General features: G+C 39.9%; 1 protein-coding gene across 3 annotated transcripts; it reads right to left on the reverse strand.

Annotated features, from left to right (window-relative positions):
• Nucleotides 1-2,032: 2,032 nt before the first annotated feature.
• Nucleotides 2,033-22,442, reverse strand: SPI1 (Spi-1 proto-oncogene). Of its 3 annotated transcripts, XM_056347306.1 has the most exons (7): nucleotides 22,069-22,442; nucleotides 20,942-21,069; nucleotides 15,468-15,561; nucleotides 8,143-8,330; nucleotides 7,038-7,133; nucleotides 3,592-3,748; nucleotides 2,033-2,885 (listed from the first exon to the last, which is right to left on the reverse strand). In XM_056347306.1, exons 3-7 carry the CDS (start codon nucleotides 15,547-15,549, stop codon nucleotides 2,569-2,571), a joined length of 840 nt encoding a protein of 279 aa, XP_056203281.1. In that variant the 5' UTR covers nucleotides 15,550-15,561; nucleotides 20,942-21,069; nucleotides 22,069-22,442; the 3' UTR covers nucleotides 2,033-2,568. The 3 variants fall into 3 exon arrangements, with proteins under 3 accessions (XP_056203281.1, XP_056203280.1, XP_056203282.1); XM_056347305.1 differs by lacking the exon at nucleotides 20,942-21,069 and having other exon boundaries at nucleotides 22,069-22,440; XM_056347307.1 differs by lacking the exons at nucleotides 7,038-7,133; nucleotides 20,942-21,069 and having other exon boundaries at nucleotides 22,069-22,429.
• Between the last annotated feature and the right edge of the window lie 265 nt (nucleotides 22,443-22,707).

Genomic DNA, 22,707 nt, shown 5'->3' on the forward strand with positions numbered 1-22,707 from the left:
TAAAACACAGTGCTCAAATCACTCATTTAAAGGTTCTAGTTGTTTCTAAATGTTTAATTTTGTATTATTTCTCTGGCATCTAACAGTCTCCTATGCAAGACTTGCTAGGAAAATGGGAAACTAAGTCTCTGAGATCTAAGCAGGCTTTTTGACAAGCTTGAAATGTTTTTTGTGATACCCTGAACATCCCCACAGTTAGCTCACCAGTAGCTCTTTTCAGTCATAGTTTTCCTGCAAGAGGAAATGATCTTTCTCCTCCAAATTATATATTGTCAGAGAATGATCAGTTCTGCTTTTCAAGCTGTGTTTGTAACAAAGATATTTTTATTAAGAAAGGAGTTAATCCTCTGGTTTTCTTGAGTATCAAGTCTGCAAGTCTGATGAGGGCAAATGTGTTTTATCTCTTTCTAGCAGCAAGTCAGTGGTGGAGAGTTATCATCAGTACCAAGCAGAAAAGTCCAGATTTTCTATCTCAGCATGGAAGAAACCTTCATTGTGCCAGTGTTGAGTGTTGAATCTTCTGAAAGCTACCTTCAGTGTCTTCACCTTCCATGCTACAATTGCAATGTGAATACTGACGGAGTTTATAGTGAGTATTACATTGTGTACTATAGGAAGTAAATTGTTACAGTACAATTTTAGAAACAAAATATCTTCTTAAATTGTTTTATGGCTTTGACATATCCTAACCCTAACTGAACAAAAAAAAAAAAAAATTGACTAGGAGAATATACATGATCCTCAAAGAATAGTAACTAAAAGTTGGGTTTCAAGATTTTTTTTATAAGACTGATAGATAGTTTCTATTTGTTATTCTTGTCTTGGATAGAGAAAGTGCTGAAGCCCTCACTTGCTTTTAACTCTCAGTTGATTTCTGGCACTGATTGATGTATTTATCGTCTTCTTGAACTGGGAAGAAGAACTGGGAAGTACTAACTATACTGTGATGTTCTTTAAGCAGGCGCTTCTTTCTGGCTTGAAGGAGACACTGTAGCCCTGTGATGTCACCAGACTTGTCACTTCCACAGTGAGACTGATAATGTATATAAAACTGACTATGTTTAGATATAATGTTTAGAACTCAGGTCTGTAAGCAGCTCATCACTTGAAGTTCTGAAAAGCTTCAAGTTAGTTAGTTATGTTACTTAATTATGACTCCCAAATTGTCCTATTTGGCATCTTCTACTACATATTAATATTGTTAAAGAAAACCATTCTCTTCATTCTAGACCTATTTCATTTTACCTCCTCTATTTTGCAACAGTCGTGATGGTATTTCCTGATTTCTGAAAGCTTGAACACAGTTGAGATATGTTAAATAAACTTTAAAGTTAAAATGCTAATATTCATAGAATCCTTTCTCAGTTACTTTGGTTTTCTTTTCTGTGTTTCGATGTACTGGGTAACTGTAGTGTGATATCTCAGGTGCAAAATTATCTTTTATTTTGCATTTTTAGTGTAATTTATGTAATGCAGTTGTTATTAGTTACTATTAATTGTTTTACAGTAGGGACTAAAATTCACAGTTAAAAGCTTGAAAATCTTTTGTAGTAGAGTCCTGAAAACACATGATTAAATACAACTTATTTCCCAGAAAGGTTCATAAGCTAAAATCAAGAGGTTATCTCCAGCACTGTGGAGGTAGGCAAGCAAGAGGAAAGAACACGAGCAGGAAAATGAGTGAAACCACAGAAGAACATGGTTAATTGTTATGTTCTAAACCGGATAGAGCTATAAATGCCATTCTTGGTATAAGTTAATAGAAATTATTCAACTGGCAAAGCTGCATTTGAACAGGAAAAAGTAGCGATGCATATATATATATATGTATTTTAAAACTGAGTTCAGTGCTGTAGTCTCTTTCACAGTAATGTATCTCTCCTTTTATCTCTGTTACTTAGCTTGACACTGTTGGTGATGTTTCTAGGTAAATTAAGAAGTAGTGACAGATGGATAAAGCCCTATAACCCAGTGTGCTTTTGGTTCAGGTACCACACATGAGCTGTATCTGCTTAACTGAATGCACAACAGATTTGTTTGTGAAGTAATCATTTATTATGCAAACACCAGAACTTCATTATTTCAAATTTTATTAAATATGTACATGTTATTACTATTTAAAAGAATGAGTATCATTCCAAGATCTGCAAACTTCTCTCTAGCTTTGAGAGCTGTGGCAGAGCCTGTATTAATGCTAGTTTGAAAGCTGTAAGCTAATGCAGTGTCACTGTGAATGACACAGCACCGCCTTTGAAGGCAAAACTTCATCAGCTGTATTCTTTAGTTACAATACAATCAAAAAAAAAAAATCTTTCCTGACATTAATATATTTGTACATTGTTTAAATTTCCCAACTCTGTCCAACTTGTAGGATGGAAGCAAAGAATTCTGTCACGTTTAGGATTCTCAGATGCTGAAGAAGGGAATTCGTACCAGAAACATCTGACGGTAAAGGCTGTTTAAAGGCAGAGAAGGGGCACAGGAAGCAAAGAGAAAGATGCGTCCATCTCCTCTGCTGGTATCCAGCCAGGAGGTCTTAATATTTTTCTTGCTTAGGGTCCCATAGCCTCAGTGAGGATAATGCTTCCTATCAGTGACCCCTCTTCCCATCACCTCTCCACTAAACTGGTAGGTCAGCTTCTTCTTGACTTTCTTGACTTCCCCTGTCTTGCCATAGTTTCTCAAAGCCCGTGCCATCTTCTGGTAGGTCATTTTCTTGCGATTGCCCTTCTGGATGCCCCAGCGATGCGCCAGTGCCTCTTTGTGTTTGGAGGAGAACTGGAAAGTACCTTTTTCCTTGTCCACCCACCAGATGCTGTCCTTCATGTCTCCACTGCGAAGAAGGTCCAGAAGGAACTGATACAGACGTATCTTTTTCTTGCTGCCTGTATGAGAGTCAGAGAAGAAAGGCAGTGGAGCACTAGTATTAGTGTGTAGTTTCTGCTGAAACAGCAGAATGTATATAATTCATATAACTTATCTTATAGCTAGCTTTTCAGTCACGTAACTTGTTCGGTTTGCAACATTTATAACAACAGACAGTGTTACACTATGAGGACACAAAGTGGATTGATGTACCAAGAAGAAAAAACAAGAATAAGGAATTCCAAAGGCTAACCTCTTGTTTTGAAATTAATTTGCTAATTTGAAGCTACATGAAAAACATTGCTAATTTGAAACCAATCTGAAGCTAATTTGGGCAGGTGATACAGAACCTGACTTTTGAGTACTGAGCAAACAGAACTAAATATTTTTAAAAATCAGTTCCTTGGCCTTCTTGCCTTGGTTTTCCCATCTGTTAATGGAAATTGGAGTAGAAATGGCAAAACCCATTTCCATTCAGGAAGCCTGAATAGGCAGGGCAGAAGGAGGAAGCTGGGAGTACATGAAGAAATGAGATTTGGGATATAGACACAGTTATGGTCATAAAAGATTTGGAGAACAGGAGAGCTCAAGGAATCAGGAAAAGTGAAGCTTTGATGTTGGGATAAAATACTAGCACAGCAGTTGTACAGTTTTACTCATTATCATCATAGTAATTTAACAGCTGCTCAGCACATAGCTTGACAAAGTCCCTCTGTCTTCACTCACCTGTTTCTCCATGCATAATTCCAGGCCCAGGGTCCACACCATCAGTTTCCCCATCTGACACCTCCAGTGGGGGGCTCTGCCTCTCTATGTCCTCCTCATCAGAACTGGGCTGCGGTGGAGAGGAGTACTGTAGGCACATCCGGGGCAAATAGGACACCTTTGGGAGAAAAGAGGAGTAGAGGGAGGTGGTAGTGATAGCGAGTGGGGCATTGAGATAAAAAAGGTAATGGCATGGAGAGAGTTACAGAGGAAAGGGGGAGAAAGTAAGAGGGATATGAGATTGTTCAGGGTAATATTAAGAGATTTAGTTGTTGACATTTATAATAAATACTATGCAATTAAGAAACACTTCCAGCTAACAGTCAATGCTTACACATGTACAAAGATGCATCTTTACAAGAGGGAAGGAGGACTAAAGTTGTGAAAGTCCAAACTTTCCCACCTCTTATATCCTATGCAAGTGATATTGCCCCTTTCCCCCCATACCTCCCCAAAGCTAGCATTCTTCCTAATGAGTTTCTCATCCCTCTTGCCTATCCCCGATGTAAACCTGCTCTTGAGAACAGCTATTTTTCTAGCACAGGCCTTCTGGAACTACTCTTTTAAATTTGAAAGAGCTGAACAGTTCTGCCCTAGCATGGCTGCTTTGACTGGCTTTGGCTCTGTTGTCCTCTTCCTTTCTCAGGCATAGTACCTTCTGAGAGCACTGAACCCCTGAGGACTGCATCCGACTCTGGAGATGGGCTTACATGGATCTGTCAGCTTCCTGTCCTGAATTTCCCTCGTGAGGAGGGGAATAGCCTCAGCCCTAAGGTAAAGGATATGTCATATCGGCTCACATTCTCTTTTCCTAAGTCGCTATCTGAAAATTCCCCACTAATGGGGATTTCTCATCGGCACACTAGCAAGCCAATTTTTGTGCTAAATTCTCTTGCCCTTATATAGAGGTCTCATCAGGAGCAGTGTGGAATATACCTTAGCTCTGTGAATTCTCAGTTGCAGTCTGGTTCCTTGGGGATCATGACTAGTTGCCATGAATTATTGCAGCTTATTTAAGATTGAGAAACAGATCAGTCTGAGGAGCAGGGAGTATGAACCCGATTCCTACCTTAAAAAAACCCACAAACCCAACCAACATCCCCCAAACCCAGCAGCATATAGAATGTGTTTTTCGTGAAATGGGCCAGGTTGATAGTCCTGGAAGGTGAGCTGCTTTTGAACTGCTCTTCCTTCCCTCTACCAAGAAAGGGCATCCTGAGCCAGATCCCTTTCCCAGGGGACCGTAGGCGCTGGGGCAGGCAGTGGGTGTTACCTTCATGAGTCACACCACCCACTCCATGAGTGGTGCTTCTCAGGCGAGGTTTGCACCAGCTTGAAATGTCCCAATAAGGAGCGTGCACGGGGCTGGTTTTGGGGTGCAGCAGCTGGCGGTTAGTGAGTTGGCAGATAGGCTGGAGCCGATCTGGCAGGAAGGCCAGGATTGAGTAAGAGTGTGTGTAAGCTTCCTGCCGGATCCCTGAGAGCGAAACTTCAGCCTCACCACAGTCACCTTCAGTGTTTTACAGTTAAGAAAGCTGCGGCCTCAGGGGTAGGAAGGAAGGGAGAGACAGTAGTGCCATGGGGGAAGGGGAATGAGGAGGTAGGACAATGTCTTACAGGGGAAGGGAACAGGGACTGGTGCCCCTGCAGAGAAAAAGGTTTTGGAAACCTGGAGTGCATTGTGACTGTGTGTGTGGAGTAAGGAAACCACTCCTCTGGGACTGGAGGGGCCGGCGGGAGGGTGCTGTGGAGGAGCAGGGGAATGGTGTCTCGCAAGCAAAAGGAGTTGCAGAGGCCAACCTGAGGGGTTGAGTAAGCTTCCCCCACGCTGTCCCCACTTTCCCTGTCTGCTGTAGTTTTGCTTACACTTACTTTGCTCCTGAAACTCAGCAGAAGTTAATACGTAGAGACTCACAGACTTATGTTATGCAGAGGACCTGCTGCTGGGTTTGAAAGACCCAGGTTACTAATACAGTTCTGGAGAGAGAAAGCTTAAGAAACTGCTAGCTGCTTTCCATATTCTGGTGTTAGCTCAGGATCGATGCCATCCATTTGTGATTTTCCTCTTTCTAAAGCTGTTCACAGCTTTCCACCCCTTTCTTTCATTCTCCCTTTGGAATAACTGGTCTTTTCTTAATTTATTATTTGTGAGACCACCTGTTGGCAGGCTAACAAAAGTTTCAAAAGAAATCTTGTCCAACAATAGTTCGACCCTCAAACTTGATTCCACAAAATAATGTGATATCAATAGAAAATTAGAGAAATATCTTTGCATATTCTGCATTTGCAAACTGTAGCTCTGATATTGCATGACAAGCGTGGGTGAGGTTAGTAACTGGCAAATTCAGTGGAGGATTAAAGCTTGCTTCCTGCTTCTGTGTCTTTGAAAATGCCTTAAATTGTATGTGTTGCCTAGGACTGTGGCCGAGACACACAGAGCCCGAACCTCAGAGCATGCCAAGTACCGCTTGCATGAGCTACTGTAGGTTATAGTAAAAAGCCAAAGATCCTCAGCTGGTAAGGAAAAGGAGGGCAATGGTGAATTCTGCCTGCTACTGTCTTCTGCAGCTTGGTACGGGGTGGGGCGGAGAGAGCACAGTGCTCTTTATCAGAAGCTGTAACCAAATTAATTCTCTGCCTATTGTCCTGAAATGAAAGATGATAACTAAGTAGAATGAAGTGGGATAAGCAGAAGCACGCTCTCTTGGTTTTTGGTGGTGCTTCCAAAGACATCCATAAAGGGGATAATCTTTATTCTTTGCCTCTGGTTGGAGGTAGCGGTCAGTCATTGTCTATTAATAGTTGCAGTGAGCAATTGAAATTACTTGAACCTTCCCACAGACTGCTTTTCCACGAACATTTTTCATATTTGCCACTTTCTGTTCTTAATTCTTTGTTTATAGATACATCTTGTATTCTGTTCCTCACTTTTTTTCTGAGTAGCAGGTGAGAAGTTTGATGGCTTGTAGTCAGTCAGGTTCCTGTTGGCAATGTTAACTTATTCACTCCATTTTTTTCCTTCTTTGTTTTTGATTAATACAGTATTTGTATACAGTTTTGGTTTGCTTTCAAAAAAGAAGACCAAAACGACAATTCCATGCATGCAGTTTCTCTCACAAAACTTGAGCAATGGCACCATTATATCTAGCACTGTATTCAGCAAACACTTTTCTCTGACCTCAGTCCTACTCTATCTTGTATTCAGCACACTGTGTGTAGCTTGCCTGCCTTGGGAAACTCCTTAGCACAAGATCCACCCACCTTTCTTACTGCTCCCAACAATGACTTTGGTCATATCCTTGTAAGACCAAGAGTTAAAAGTGATCTCCACACCCCCTTTGCTTAGTATCTTTGCAGTAGGATGGAACCCCTTATTTGGGGCCCCCCAAGATAAGAAGGACATGGACCTGTTGGAGCGAGTCCAGAGGAGGGCCACAAAGATGGTCAGGGGGCTGGAGCACCTCTCCTATGCAGACAGGCTGAGAGAGTTGGGGTTGTTCAGCCTGGGGAAGAGAAGGCTCTGGTGAGACCTTACAGCAGCCTTCCAGTACGTAAAAAGGCCAACAGGAAAGCTGGAGAGGGAACTTTTACAAGAGCATGTAGTGACAGAACAAAGGGGAATGGTTTTAAACTGAAAGAGGGTACGTTTAGATTAGACATTAGGAAGAAATTCTTCCCTGTGAGGGTGGCGAGGCACTGGCAGAGGCTGCCCAGAGCAGCTGTGGGTGCCCCATCCCTGGCGGTGTCCCAGGCCAGGCTGGACGGGCTGGGGGCAACCTGGGCTGGTGGGAGGTGTCCCTGCCCGTGGCAGGGGGTGGGAGCTAGGTGACCTTTAAGGTCCCTTCCAACCCGAACCATTCCGTGATTCTAATTTCTGCTTTAGTGAGAATTCACTGGCACTTTGGTGACTGTCTTTACAGCACAATGGAGTGTCTCTTTTTACTGGCTTCATGCAACATCTGAGCAGAGACAAGACAGCATGATTTGGCTTGTGACTTATTTACTTTCAGGTAAAAAGACAAGCAGATTGTCCTCAACCTGTTTCATTGTGGTAAAGTTACCACTGATGTGTCTTTGTTAGTGTTTCTTGTACAGGTTATGTGAGATTGTCAGGGTTGCTTGGAAATATTTAAAATTTCCCGATTACTTTGAGACTCAGAATACTTCCCAGTAGTCGTGTATACCCTTGCTAGACAGTTCCTCTGCAGAATTTCAAAACACTCGACTTTCATTCCAAATTAAACAAAATTTTGAGATTTCAAAACCCTCCACACTGCAGTTATCTTTTTAGGCACAGTTCGAGGAACATGTCTCCTCATTATCCAGATAAAAAGAATGCTTAAACCACATTTGTCCTGAGAATGAAGAGTTTTAAATCAAGTGCTTGTGCAGTAGGAACTTGTGTAATTCATTTCAGCAATCTTTTTCACGTAAGAGTGTGCATTCTCTGATGCATTATTTTCCTTACCATAACTATCATCCTAAATTCTGAGTAAGGGGTGGTAACCATACCTGATGGTTGAGTCCGATGTGTGTGGTTGGGATTGCAGAGTCCAAGACATGCATTTGTTCAATTTCCATGTGCCTGTACAGCTGCTGCAGCTGGGGAGGCTGTACGCTCTGCAGTTCCGTGAAGTGATTGTCTCCAAAGGTCTCAAACTCACTGTGCATGTGGTGTGGATGATAGTCCCAGTAATGATCTAAAGAAAATAAAAATAGTTTGTCTTTACAAGATTAAGAAACATGACATTTACCTGTCCTTCACTGGTTCCTACTCCTGTCACTGTCCTTTCCGCCCTCTCCACACCATCCCTGTTGACCTGACTGCCTCTGGTGACAATTTATATAGTTCCCTGTAAAGTTTCTTTTCCTAATCTCATAAATGCCTGTGGCTGGAAAGTAATACTTAGGCCACTTTAATTAGGAGAATAGTCTTAGATGGAGAGACGGATTTCACTGATAATTTAACACAAAAGGCAGTAACACTGGCACCTTTCTCAAGAAGAGACCATAACAATCTTACAATTTCATTCCTGAGGCAACAAATTCTACTGGTTTACATATTGTCATGCTCTTATTATGCTCTTCCTCATGGCATGGAAAAGAGGAGACAGAGAAAATTTACAGATTATTCTGCAGTTATTTTCACTCTTTATTTTAGTCTGCTAACAAATTGCAGGAATGCTGCAGAAAAGTCGTGGCACTTTGCTAGATATTTCATGCTAGATAAACATGTGTTGGCATGTCACACATTTTTCAGTACCAATACCAGAGAATAAAAGATAAACTGTTGTGGCAGTCTGGTGTACACTGTTTACAGTGAGGCTAAATCCTGATGCAGACTCTTTCTCTACCTTTTTAATCTCTTTAGTATATTTGAAATTTCTGTGACAATTCAGATTTTTTTCAAAATCATAAAAAAGTACTCAGATAACCACTATCCTGTTTCTTGATTTATTTGCTTTTGCAATTAAACTCCGTATCATGCTCAGTTTTAGATTTCTGGTTTTTTAGTTCAATACAAGCCTCCAAAATTTTTAGAATTTCATATTTGCTGCTGAAAATTTAAAATCTACTAGAGGAAACATGAAGTATTGCAAATTACATTTCTCTCTTACATACGGTAGCTACATGCATTATTATGCACATATTTGTGTGCACTCTTCTTAAAAAATCAAAGTCAACATCACATCCTCTGCTCTGACTGAAATAGGAACTAATTGTCCATAGTTTAACTTTTCATGCACCATTTTATGCATGGTCAAATTTTCTTTCTGATATGCAGTGTAACAGTTTAAAATTATATCTTTACTATTCTGAGTTTTCTGCCCTTGTATTATTATAAATCATTTCTGTCCTACCCTTCACATGTTCTCAGGTTGCTATCATGTACCCTTGCAGTTCTACTCCTAATTATCACTTAACCCAGCTGCATGTATTTAACTCTTGGTCTTTCAATTTAAATCAGTATATTCACCCCTCTAATCATACTTGTGCACTTCTCCAACCTCCCCCCCCAGCTGTTGACACTGATAATGTGGTGGACAGAACTGAACATGCTGTTCCAAGTGTAGTTGCACTGAATTTATAGAGAAGTAATTGTCTTGTTCGGCAATATGATGTTATTGTGTATGACATTATCTGGATACTAATGTGCTGTGAATATGTTTACTAAAATACTAGTTTCATTCCTTCTCTCAGCTTCTATCTCCTCCTCCTTCCCCACTTATTTCTAAAAATGAGGTCTAATCTCACTGAGGATTTGAAATCCGGGATAGTGACTTTGAACGTGGCTGCTTTTAGAGGGAACTCAGCAATACGGACCCAGCACTTGCTGCATTACTTTGTAATTTCATTGCTTCGTTGTAATAGCGCTTTCTGTGGGCTATGCATGGATTTTATAGCTGAGAGTTACAGCTACAATGCACAGTAGCACTTCTTCATGTTGTAGTGCTAGAGAAAGATTTTGTTTTCTCTGGTTAAAAAAGCGGGTTTTATGGGTGCAGAGTACCCAGGTACTTTTACATTCACATCTGCTCCGACCCAGGAAACGGCAGCATGTGTGTGGGTTTGAATCCACAGGTCACCGAAGGCTGTGTCCTGGTAGGAGGCTTTGGGCACTTTCAATATGAAACTTTTTTGTATAGTTGGAAGACTAAGCCACAGTAACTCATGCCTTTTCTGGGTTAAATTACTGTAGATTTCTCTACAGAGAGCCAACCACTGAGGCCCTGTGCACCGCGGGCAGCCCCGTATAATAAACTGTTGAGAATGCATTGCAGGAGTAATTTGCACTCTCGTTCCTTAGAACGATCTGGCTCTGCTCCTTGTGGAGAAAGTCTTCTGTCAGGTGGCAATGTACAGTCTCAAAGACCTCTTGTCTTTGACAATCTACTACAGCAAATGAGGTCAATGCATAACTGTGAGGATGACAAAGCCCAGGCAAAAGTCTCTGAGGTAGTCAATGGCAGGTCTTCAGCTGTAGAATGTCTCACTGGTACTAACTGGTGGTCAAGACGGAACACAGTACGTTTCCAACATGCACAGCCGTGAGTATTTGTGCATGCTCTGAGAGCTACTTTTGATTCTTCTTAAATATATTTTTATTGGCAGCCATGTTTTTATACTTCAAGATACCTCTTAGTTTTTTGGAGCCTGTGACAAGGTTCCTGCTGCCTCCAGAACTGTTCTTTTAAACCCTTCCTTGGGAAAGAAATTAAACTGTAGGCCACTATTTATACATACTTGTGTTAATCGTTATGTAATATTTAGCCTAGTCATTACTGAATTCCTTTTTTTATGGATTAGGTGCTGTTGTAGAAATACTGTAACAGAATACTACTAATAGCACAGCATTCAGGGACTTACAGTGACCATGTAATACTGATAAAATACAAAACACATCTATGTCAGAAATTATTTCAACACGAGCTTATGTCCAAATACTCAAGTTGTGACAGGAGGAAAAGTCCATATTTCTTTCTCAATTATCTATAATTTCACAGTGATGCTTAGAAAAACCAATATTGGTTTAGAGAAATTCTGAATTCCATCTCCACAAGTCCCTCTGCAGTTAACCATCCTGGCTAAGTTGCTGCACATAAAAACCAAAATAAAATAAATAAATTCTAAATATCTCTGTCTGCAGTTATTAGAGTTAGCAGCAGCTATTTACTTCTTTGTTAGTGTTATGTCAGTAATGCATAGTAAATCTGTTTGTTTCTCAAAAACATAGAGGTGGAAGGGAGAGGAAAGAAAGGAGAGAAGAATTCTAGAAATGGAAAGTGTCTATTCTTTGGGTAAAAGAAAATATCATTAAAACCTAAGCTGTAGCTACACAATGCAGTCATTATGAGAAATTTCATGTGAAGTGAAAGAGGATGTGAAAAAAATTCTCTCTTATAGAGACATGGAGATCATGTTTGTTTTGGTCTTCTATAGAGTGAAAGGTTAGAGGAAGGACAATCATGAATTCTGAACTCCCTCCCATGACAGAGAGGATGTTGGCCTGTTGGGAAGCAATAGCGGACCTAGAGGCATTGTGTTAATTTTCACCATGGAGGTAGATTCTTACTCTGCCAGTGGGAAAACATAACTAAACTCTGAGTCATCTTCTGACCAACGTAAATTACTTTGCTCCTCCTTTGATAGATGAATAATGTTAGAACCAGCAGTTAGCAAATGAAATAGGCTTAAGGTATTTATTATAAAGTGGAATAGCAGGCTAAATCTGCATCATGCAGTGCAAGAAATCATGCAGAAATGCATGAGCCAGCTCTTGAACCGGAAACATGACAGCCCTGTCAGCACGGCGCTCTGCCTGCTCGGGGACGGCGTGGTGACGTGGCTGTGCTCGTGAGGGCTGAGCTAGTGTCTCTGAGGGCTTCTGCTCTGTGCTGCATGGATTTTCCAACTCATTTTGGACCAGGAGAGGGTTTCTCACGCAGCGCCACATTGCACAGCATAGATGTTCCCACTGTGTTTTGCTCATCCGAAAAAACAAGGCAAGAAAAAACCCACAGAGGAAATGAGTAAAATGTCGAAGGACACTGGAAAATGAATGTCTTGATTCCCTACAGAACTGCGCTCTGTTGAGTGAAATGCTCTGCTTATAGGCCGTGCAGCAATCTTGCCTATAACAACAGTAGGACTTCATTAGCTCTCACTTTACAAACTTCATGAGTTTAATAATGCCAAATGTTTGAAAATCTCTGAGTCAGTCCCCAGTGAATCATGAGAACAGCTTTGCAGCAAGGGAATTTTTTAATGAAGTTTGGAGTTCTTTCTGTTTTCCATGTAGCCTTTAAGACTAAGGTACACACATTTGGACTTCCCTCCACTTCTCTGTGGGCTAAAATCCTAACAAAATCAAAGCTGAAATTCTTAAATGATCATATTGCTCCAGGAGGTGGCATAACAATAAAATCCAAAATAATGCAATCTAGTAAGTTCCATGAGGCTAGCAACAAAGTGAACAAGGGTGAGCATTTAGCTTCATACAAAAAGTGATTTTTACTAAACCAATGATGTTTAGTAATAAGGAGACAAAGCTGCAGTGGAATTTTGTAATTACTAAGGTTGCGTTAGTGTTACAAAATACGCTGTGTTACATTTACAGACTTACTAGCATACAAGCGCAGGGTAGAGTGATGGACTAATGCATGATCACTTGAGATAGCTTCTGTCCTGCACAACTGTGTCTCTGTGTTTATTACAGTATTTACAAAATAGTTAGACTACAGTATACAAAATAAATGCAAATAATGCATGTTGTGATGAACATATGAATGCTTTTATGTTGTGTTTTTGCTTGTTAAATTTAGTGTTCACTTATTGGCAACTATCTCCTACATATTGAATTAGTGGCACATGTGTGTGTACTTCACTGCCTACTCGCGTAAACATTGTTGCCTTCAGCATTATGTTCTGGAAAAGTGACAGTGATGTATGTAGCACAGATCTACAGATTAAGATATTGACATCTACCTTTCACAAAATTAATTTGCTGGCAGTGAGAGAGAGGTAGTCTGACACTTGAGCAAGACCTTCTATTTCTTTAGCAGTCCCTTATCAGCAAAGTCAGAGTATTACTCTGTCTTGTATCTATTTACTTTATCTGGTAAAGATAGAGTAAATAGATACCCCCTCTCTGAGGTCAATAGTGGTATTGAGTAGACCTGCAAAAATATTTTTTATGTATTGCCAGTACCCCAAGCTGAACTCCCCTCTTACAATTCTGTCCTACTTATTTCTTCTTTTTTCCTATCTGATCATGTTCTCAGCTCTTTCACTTCGCTGCTATCACTGCAGCACCTTATTTATTCTTTATCCCTGTCATTTTTCAATCATTATGCTTTTATCCACGTTGTTCTGAACACTTAGTACATATTTCTAAAAGTAGTTTGTGACGTCCCTTTCTGCACAGATCTTCTCAAGACCCACTACTTCTGTCCTGTTAAAATGAAAGCCAAAGTTGGGTTTTTCAATGTTTACAGGAAAGAAGCAAAATGTGTTAATTTGTTTTTTTCACTCCACCTTGTATTCTTTAGTTGTTCATTCCTCTTTTGGACTGTGAGCAATTCAGGAAAGCATAGGGCATATTAGTTATTAGACACAACCAACTACTTTACAGGTGCTTTCATAAATAGTTGATTGAAATGTGCAGGCTGGGATTAAGTTGCCTCTTCCATAACCAAATGAAGGAGTGAAAACATCAAGCCATGTTTTTTAGGGTCTTAAGGACAAGCACAGCACAAGTTTAGGAAGAGACATATTTCTGTTCAGAGTGGGTGTTTAGGTACTACTGAGGCCATAACCCACACATGTGACTTTTGAGTTTTTGTTGTGTTCATTATGATGAGTAAAAACATGTTAATGATCTGAGCAGTGTAGCTGAGGAACAGCCTCCCAACAGAAAAATGGGCAGTAAACCAGATGGGATGATGAGATTATGAAAGATAAAGGATATTTTTGCTTGAGGTAGCCTAGATTTAATGCCAGAAAAGCTATTTCCCAGTGCTTTTTCCTACGTGGCATCTTTTATAGTTATTGCTTGTCACAATTGCCTTTTGAGATAATAAATGTTATCCTCATTTTATGGGTGTGTAAACAGGTACAGGTTATAATGTAAAAACCCTGAATTTCCATCTGGAATTTGCTGGGTTTGATTAATGTGACTTGACAGATGCCATGAGATAGCTTATAAAAACTGAATTAATTCTTTGTCTCCAGGCATTAAGAATATCATAGGTGTTTCCTGAATGCAACATAGAGAACAAATTTAGATAGAAAACTCTTTCAGTTAAATGCTCAGATCAATCCTATTCTGCAACTTGCTGCCACTTAAGGGAGATTCTGTTGCCACAGATAAAACAGCGCTTTGCTGTGAAGTTGTTAGATGTCTTAAATTAAGCAGTGATGGTCTAGTTGCTATATCAGTGGGAGTCTTTTAGGGAAACTCCAGGATCTGAAGGGACTGCCACAAGTGATACAGTAGAACGGTGCTTTTCCTTCCTGAGTCAATATTGACTCCGATATTTCCAGGGTGGTGTTGCTGGACCATTGTATTGCACAGCAGACAAAGCTGACGAAGCAAGACTTTCCCCTCTGTATTGATTTAGAGTCCAGTGCCCAGATGATGTGAAAGTACAAAGACACCAAAGCTTTGAATTCACGTGTATAAATTGAAGCAATAAATAATCACATGGTATTTTAATATTTAGCTAAGTTTACTTACAAACAGCTACAAGGAAGTTTTACATAGATTTAGAGAGAGGAAGTACTTGGGTGTACTGGAGGAAGAGTGAAAGTTAAAGCTAGGTGTGGCAGCACGCAAAAGAGAGAGAAATCTATGGAGTTGAAAAAGGCCAAATACCAAAGAAACAATTAAAATGAATGCACAAGCAGAGTATCTAGACCTAAGTCAAACAGGAATTGGAGATGGGAACACAAGAAAAGAAATACACTATTGCAAATTCATGGCCTTAGAGAGTTCTGGAACAAGCAGAACGCTTTTGATCTGCAGAGGAAAGTAAAACCACAGTGAGGATAATGGAGGGTAGAGATCATGAGATCCCTTCTTCCTGGGAATGCAGTGAATGTCCTGGAAACAACTTGCACCATTCAGTGCTTTCTAAAACTCTTTCAGAGAAACTTTGTGGCAGTTGCTAGGTTGGAACGGTGCCATTAAGCAGAATAAAATATTGTTGCTTTCTGATTTGAAAGTATGTGCCTATACCTTATAGATCACAACATGTTTGTTCTTTTCCTAATGTCCTAAATCTTTCTTGTGATATCCCATGGGACTTTATGCTCCAAGGAGATATTTTTTAACTTACCACCATGACTCTCTCCATCACTGTTGAGATATTGGTAGTAGTCATGGGGCTGTCGGTAGAGGTCTGACTCATAGGGTACCATATCTTCAGAGGGCTGTAAAGAGGACAGGAAATTTTAGAAAGGTAAGTTTACACAAATCCCTTCAAAATTATTCATATAGTTAGTGAAGGGGAGATGCCAACACATTTTGTATTGCCTAGGGAAAGAAGGGGGAGGCTTCAAGTTCTTTTTGAATCAGCAGGAATAAAATTCTGGACACCAAACACCAGCTTGCAAAAAAACCCAAAAAACCAACAAACCAACAAAGCAATCCTGCATAGCAGAACTTGTCCTGTGGTATTACACAAGTTCTTCATATCCTGCCCTCCAGCCTTCTGCAGATGCTACTTAGAGAGCTGTCTTGGGCATCAGGCCCAAGCCAAGATGCCACCACACTGGCACAGCAGGGAGACCTTTTCCTTGGTAGTGACAGACATTTATTATTAGTATTATTCCTCCTGTACACAAGACAAAGCAGACATTTGTCCTGCCTAAGCATGTTATGCTGAGTGTTTCTAGGAGGTCTCACTAAATGGTGACAGTTTGTAGGAGGGTAATGATGTTGACAGAAGGCATAAAAATATTTTCTTTCTTGTTTTTTTGTCCAGGATGGACTGTAAATGCTTGCGGCTTCAGTTAGCTGTGCAGGGCTGTTAGATATGCACAGAGAAGACTTAAAAAATCCAAATGTAGGGCAGATACTGAGTTGTGACCTACTGGTTGCTTAGCTGTAGAATTAAAGTCCTATCAATCTTCTTAAAACGGGTGACATAGGGTAACTTTCCCACTTGTCTTCCTCCCCGCACCTAGTTCTCCAATGTTAATACTGTTTAACAACTGTTAACAACTTCTGTTGTTTTGGTAAAGGTGGTCTGTTTCTTATTAGCTGTGCACAATTCTGTGGCTTCATTTAATGTTTGGTTTTGTCTTTTTCCAGAAGGAAGAGTTAGAGCAGGGCTTTGCTAAACTTTTGTTGGATTAAGTTTGTTACAGTATTTTCTCCCAATCTGAAAAAATTCTTACAGTCTCAACAGCAATGTAAAACTCAAATACCTTCTTGCTTTTTGTTCTGAAAGGAAATTATTTCTAGTAGGTACTAATAGAAACATTATTCTTCTTTCAGTGACTTCAGCATAACTAACTTTAAAGGACAAATATTTAAAACAATATTATAACTTAGATGGTGGACATATTTTTTATGTTCATGTTTATATGTTCATATGCCCAGCTGTATGTCCCAAATCCTTATCTCCCTTCATAAATCTGTCTCATTTTTGGACCACCAGCATTTTGTAAGCTGAGACTGTGGTGACAGCGTGCCAGAAATGCAGGCAAGTTTCTCTTTTTCTTCCTCCTCCAGACTAATGGAGAACATGCCACCTAAGGTAGCAGCTCCCGTTAAAATCCAGATGGAGGTGGTAGATAAGCAGCTGGCAAAAGGAAAAGACTTCTGGTGAAAACTCCATCAGAGTTGCCATTGCTCATTACCTCTACTCTTTAATTCTTCTAGTTAACTCCTTCCGTTTATTCTGTTGGAATCTGGAGATTTAAAGATTGTCCTTTTCTAGGGATGTGATTTCTATGATGACATTGAAGAAATTAGGGCAAGAAAAAGAGAGACTTATTCCCAGAGGTTTAAGATGTTAGACCACAAAAAAATAGAAAATCCTTTTAGAAATTACTTTGGACCTCAGTAGATCCTTAGTAGCAGCTGCATGCTGTATTAGCGTATCATATTAAAATGCACTGGTAAGACTTCCTAAAATGCTGTAACTTCCAGAACACACATTAATTGGGCATCACATCCATGGAATATTCAAAGCCTCAGGAGCAAACCCATTGGCTGGCTGTCAGCTCCCAATATAATCTGTGGGGGGGGATAATTGTTTCGGGGAAATCTTAAGAAGATGATAACTCACCATAAAGACAATCAAAGGGAAAGATTAAGGAGGAAATCATCATCTAATTGTATCCATAGCAGGGATGCTAGTGAAGGGACTCCTCTTATTTCTGGTCTCCAGAGGACATAGGTGCAGTCTCCCTTTTCAAATCAATACGATTCCAATAGAATTGCCCTTCATCTACACAGAGATTTAATGGGATGTATTTTTCAGATTTCAGAGGGGTGGTTAAAGGGGACAGTACAGCATGGATTGTCTCTGATTCTTCTGGTTTTCCTCTACATATTTTCTTTGTGTTTTCTCTAACTGTGACTGTTATATATGCATTCAGTCCGCCACATTCCTTAGACCTGTGCTACAGTCTGATCTCTGACAAGGAAAAGTAATGAGACTGTGTTTTGCTTTCTTCAGGATAAAGTTATGAATGGAATTTCTACTTTTCATTATCTTTGCAAATTAATTCACCCCATCCCCCATTTCCTTTCCATAAATACATGGTTCCTGTTAAATCATATCAACTTGAAGGATGTATGAAGTTTTTCAGGATTATTAATTTGTCATAAATCAAAGGAAAGCACTTATATTCTGTGAAAAGAGAGACCTCAACATTGAAATGGAAAATGCACATCATACTAGTTGGCAGAAACAGAAATTTTAAATGTATATAGTTTAAAAGAAAAATCTTTGTTTCTTTTCAACTAAAATACTAGAAACTGACTGAAAATCTGAAAATTTTCTTATCTAAATGCACCAGAATTTGTAGCTCCAGTAAATATTTAGCCAAAAGTAAACAAATTTCCAAAGAAACCAGCCTCCTGTCAACCTAGGCTTCATTTGCTGTGTATAAAATTCCCACTGCTACAACAAAAGCTCTATCACTCCTATCTTTACAGAAGTATAGCTTGGCAGGAAGGCCAAGCGTCAGTCCAAAAGTAGATAAACAACACATATTTTAGGCAAGGGAGAGAACATTTGACTTTTCCTAATTGTGCTCCTCCTTTGTTGTCTCTTCTTCTGTAAGATGAAGATTTTCCAAACTCCCCCATTTCAGTCTAATACACTGTAACAGGCAATAGTGTCCCACAGTCTGAGAGCTGAGAATGATTTCTGCTGTTCAAAACCCAGTTTTCCTAGGTCAGATGTGTATTCAATGGCGAGAGCTAAAGGAAGGTGTGTTAAACAGACTCTAAATAAAGTGATTCCCTTAATATTTACAGTTCTGGCTGACTGCAGAGTGAGTTGCAGATACTCAATATCTATAAACCAGCCTGCTTTTACGTAGATCATAGTGGGTTTGCATACTCTGTTTTGAAAGTCTGGGACTTAAAATCTCTTTACTATGGATTGTGGGAATTTTCTTCCTTGAATTTGTTTTCTGCTTGGTGATCCGTTTGAAAAAATATGTATGCGTATGTTCTCGTTAGCTCCTGCAACCTGGACCAATCTATCCCCACAAAGGACTTGAACTGGTACCACTTTCCATCTTGGTGTCTGATCTTCAAGGGGACGGTAATTACCATGCAAAGACATATATTAAATATTTAAAAGCGTATGTATCATAAACTTTATTAGATGGTGGTCAAAGGAGACAGTACAGCATGGATTCTCTCTGATTATCCTATGGGAAGGTGGGATATTTTCCTGTATTCATTACATTCATTGAAGAACCTGTTTTCAGTCCCTCTGGTGGTTTTTTTTTTTTTAGTTTTATTAAAAGCTTTTTCTCTAGTTAGAGAGAAGAGTTTTCACCATGTGCTGCTGTTGCCTCTTGTACCAGTCTTTACCCACTTGTCCCATCCTCCTCTGGAACCTCCCCACCCACACACCCATTTCATCATCTTACTAACAGCGCTTCCATGACACAGAACTGTTGTTTCCCCTGACAAAAAGCAAAGGATGGCTTATGTTGCAATTAATATTTAACTGGTGTCAATGGCTATTTTTCTAGCAATTGTTTTCATGTCAAATAGTGACAGAAAGCTTTGTAAGAAACTCACACCTGTCACCTGAAGTTGGTATCTCCTTTCATATGTGCCATGGAATACAGTATGAACCGTATTCCAACCTCAGGCAAGAGGTCAACAAACAATACTTTATCTGTCACAGAGTTTGATCAAAGGATCTTCCTTGTTTGCCCTGAAAATCACGGGAAAAGCCACAAAACTACCTGGAGGAAGCTTGGTTGGCATGGGTTAAGAGACTTAAGGGGACTCAACTGAATAGCAATCTGAAAATTCTTGTTAATCACCAAGACTTTGTCAGATGATTTCAGGTGATTGTAAATTCGCTGAATGCAGATCTCTTTTTGTTATCCTGACATAACTCTTCACTGGCATGTGATTCAGAAATACTCCACACAATTTCCGATGGTGTGCTGCTGAGGCAAGTTTTAAGGCTAAGATTGACTGTATTTCCTTGGAAAAAAATTACACTATAACTATTTTAGAAAAGGTGAGCAAAAATATTAGCATGATCACTCCTTGGGCCAGCCTCGCTGGACCACGCTGGCAGCAGGGTTATGTGGAATGGAGTGCTGCTGTGGGGCATTCTCCCTGTCCTACAACCAAACTTCCATTCAAAGCTGGGATTTCTGCAGGTGGCTGCTGAGGGATTCACACAGAACTGGGGCCAAAGGTGTTCGACTCCGTTATTTCTCAGCCCATAGCACAGCTAGATTCTGTTGTACACTGGAAGACAGGGGCCCAGCGTGCGGAACTTTTCCCTACAAAATTCCTCATCTTCAGAAAAAGATGCGGTGCTCCTAAACCATTTCAGCAGCGTTGCCCAAGTGAAGGGTAAGCGTTCCCTAGTGTAGTCAAGAGGAAGGCAGTTGCTGACCCACCCTCAACTGAAAGGGGAGGAGCAGGCGAGGGAAGTATTGCTGCACAGAAACCCCTGTGCAGAAAAATGTCACCCCCCTGAAAAAGTCCCAGGAGGCACAGACATTTGTAACAATGCCATGTGGGGCTGCAAGTGGCAGTGCTGCAAGTACGCTTAAAACAATTTTGAAAGTACAAACCACAAAATTACTTATTATTGGACATTTTAATGACAAAAATAAAAACCAAATTGCCCTGTCAAAAGCTTCTGTAAGACAATTGTATTCTCACTGCCTATTGTATCATTCATCTGTATAGAGTTCAGTCAGAATATTAACTGCAACACAAATCAGAATATGGGCCAGACTGTGTTAGATTTTTCGCTCCACTTATTCAGTGTATGCACTGGAATTCAATACTGGAAAAACAAAAGGGTCCAAAAAAGTTGGCTATGAGTGAATAAGTAGACAGAAAATTAAAAATGTATATTTTTATTTAATGGAGATGCTGGTTTCTGGGGTAGTTGAGGACAAGGTTTGGGTTTCTTTTAAATTTTTTTTTAAGCCCAATAAGTAACATATTGAGAAATCTCCATCTACTTTTTTCATATTCTCAGTTTCTTTTCAGATTTCTATCCTGACGCATTTACAGTACATCCACTGGGCAACTCAGTGTATTTAAGAAAAAGAAAACAGGTTTTTAGGATCTTCTCACCCTTTGGGTAGATGCAGGCTTTCAGCAATACTGATGAACTGCTACCATAAAGGGTCTCTCAAAAAGAAGACATACATTTTCAGTCAACATGGATACCAAACGTGAAAGGAATTCAAGGGGCCATCTTTCTGGGTGGAACATAAGGAAACATGTCTTTAGGCTTCATTAGATGGGACAAGACAAAAAGAAAACTTAATACAAGTTCTGTTACAAGGGCTCTTGGATCTGCATTGTCTTCTTCTGTTTTCTGAACATATATAGTAATTACTGTAAGTCAACTACTACATAAAAAGCCAAGGAAAACACCTTGTCAGACATCTCTTCAGCTTCTACAAACAAAAAAAAATCTAGTGAGGGCCTCATTTACCCATTTTTACTCATTCCACTTAGATATTTCCCATTAAGGTTTGTTTCTGAACAACAGGTTAGTGACATTACATTCTTCATAAAGAATAATTTCCAAACTCACCGTGTGATAAATTACAGCGGTGTAACAATGCTTCAGAGTTAAAGAAAGGATAGAAATACAGAAAAGTTTGATCTTAGAGAAAACACTGAAAGACCAAATTAAAGGCTGTGTTGTTTCCGCCCTCATTCGCCAATTGCTTTTTCAGAGCAAGTGAATTCAGTTCAAGAGAAGCTGAAGTTAGATTCTAAAATGCCATCATTTCAAAAAGCACAGAGTCCTAAAATCTGCAGCATGTAAAATCAGCATTCAGCAACTCTTCTCTCTCAGACTGGTAGATAGTTAAATACATAAACTGTGTCAGAGGCTCCAGACTATTAAGAATTACAACCTGAAGAAAGACTCGGCCTTACATTATGAAGACAGCACTGAAGAAAAAAATTTACGGAGTTGCTATACGCACCCTGTGCAGAAATACCATACATTTAATCTGTGAAAACAAATGGAGATCTAAATCAGATACAAGTTTAGGGAGGAAATGTTAATTTCCCATTCATTGCAATGTTGTCACTAGCTTTATATATTGACCTAAGCCCAACTTCCTGGCATTACAAATACAGACCAAAACAGAGATATTCTCAAGTAATAAAACCTGGTTTACTTTGTCTTTCGCTGCTAAGCCAAATGATCCATATTAGGAATATAAATCCCATATACTTACAGGGGGAATGAGGGGAAATCCTTCCATTTTGCAAGCTTGCAACATTCAGCCAACTTCTCAGTGAATTTTTCTTAATTCAGTTTTTGAACATCCAGAATAACTGACTTGAAAAAATCTCATGAAACAAAAAAAAAAAAAAAAAAGTGCAAGAAAGATTTAAAAAAAAAGGGGGAAAAGTGAGATCCTTGGACTCCGTGAAGTCCCTTTGCAGTGATGGATCTCAGGATCGAAGCACCCTAACAAGTTTTCATAGTTTGTTCTAACAGGTTCTGAGGTGAACTTCTTCCCGAGTCGTGTGTGAAGTTCCTGATTTTATCAAATGTCTGTAGAGGGGAGATAGCCCTTGGTCTATTAGTGCGCTGTGACATCACAGCTTTTAGCCCGTTTGCATAAATCTCGTCGGCAGGGAGCTGCTGCGCTGCAACAGGAAGCCTGCCCCAGCCAGATCTGCCATGGGCAGGTGCTCGCTGTGCAGCCAGCACCCCAGAGCCCCGGCCTCTACCAATAAACAAGCACATGGGTGCAGTGCTCGGTGGAAGACTATGTGTTTCCCACTGTAGATCAACCATAACGATGCTGCTGCTCTCTGGTTTAATGATTTCTCATAAAGATGCAGTCCTGATAACTGTGTGGACAGTT

This window comes from Falco biarmicus, chromosome 7 (genome assembly GCF_023638135.1).
Source record: "Falco biarmicus isolate bFalBia1 chromosome 7, bFalBia1.pri, whole genome shotgun sequence".
Taxonomy (NCBI): domain Eukaryota; kingdom Metazoa; phylum Chordata; class Aves; order Falconiformes; family Falconidae; genus Falco; species Falco biarmicus.

What these genes read in the sequence shown, in the direction of transcription:
- SPI1 (XM_056347305.1), bottom strand. Translation starts at nt 22,113, where the DNA reads ATGTTGCAAGCTTGCAAAATGGAAGGATTTCCCCTCATTCCCCCT. An exon ending in GATTTCCCCTCATTCCCCCT is followed by an intron (nt 15,562 to 22,068) that starts GTAAGTATATGG and finishes TCCTCTTTACAG; the next exon opens with CCCTCTGAAGATATGGTACC. An exon ending in CTCTGGACTCGCTCCAACAG is followed by an intron (nt 3,749 to 7,037) that starts GTCCATGTCCTT and finishes TTTCTCCCAAAG; the next exon opens with GTGTCCTATTTGCCCCGGAT.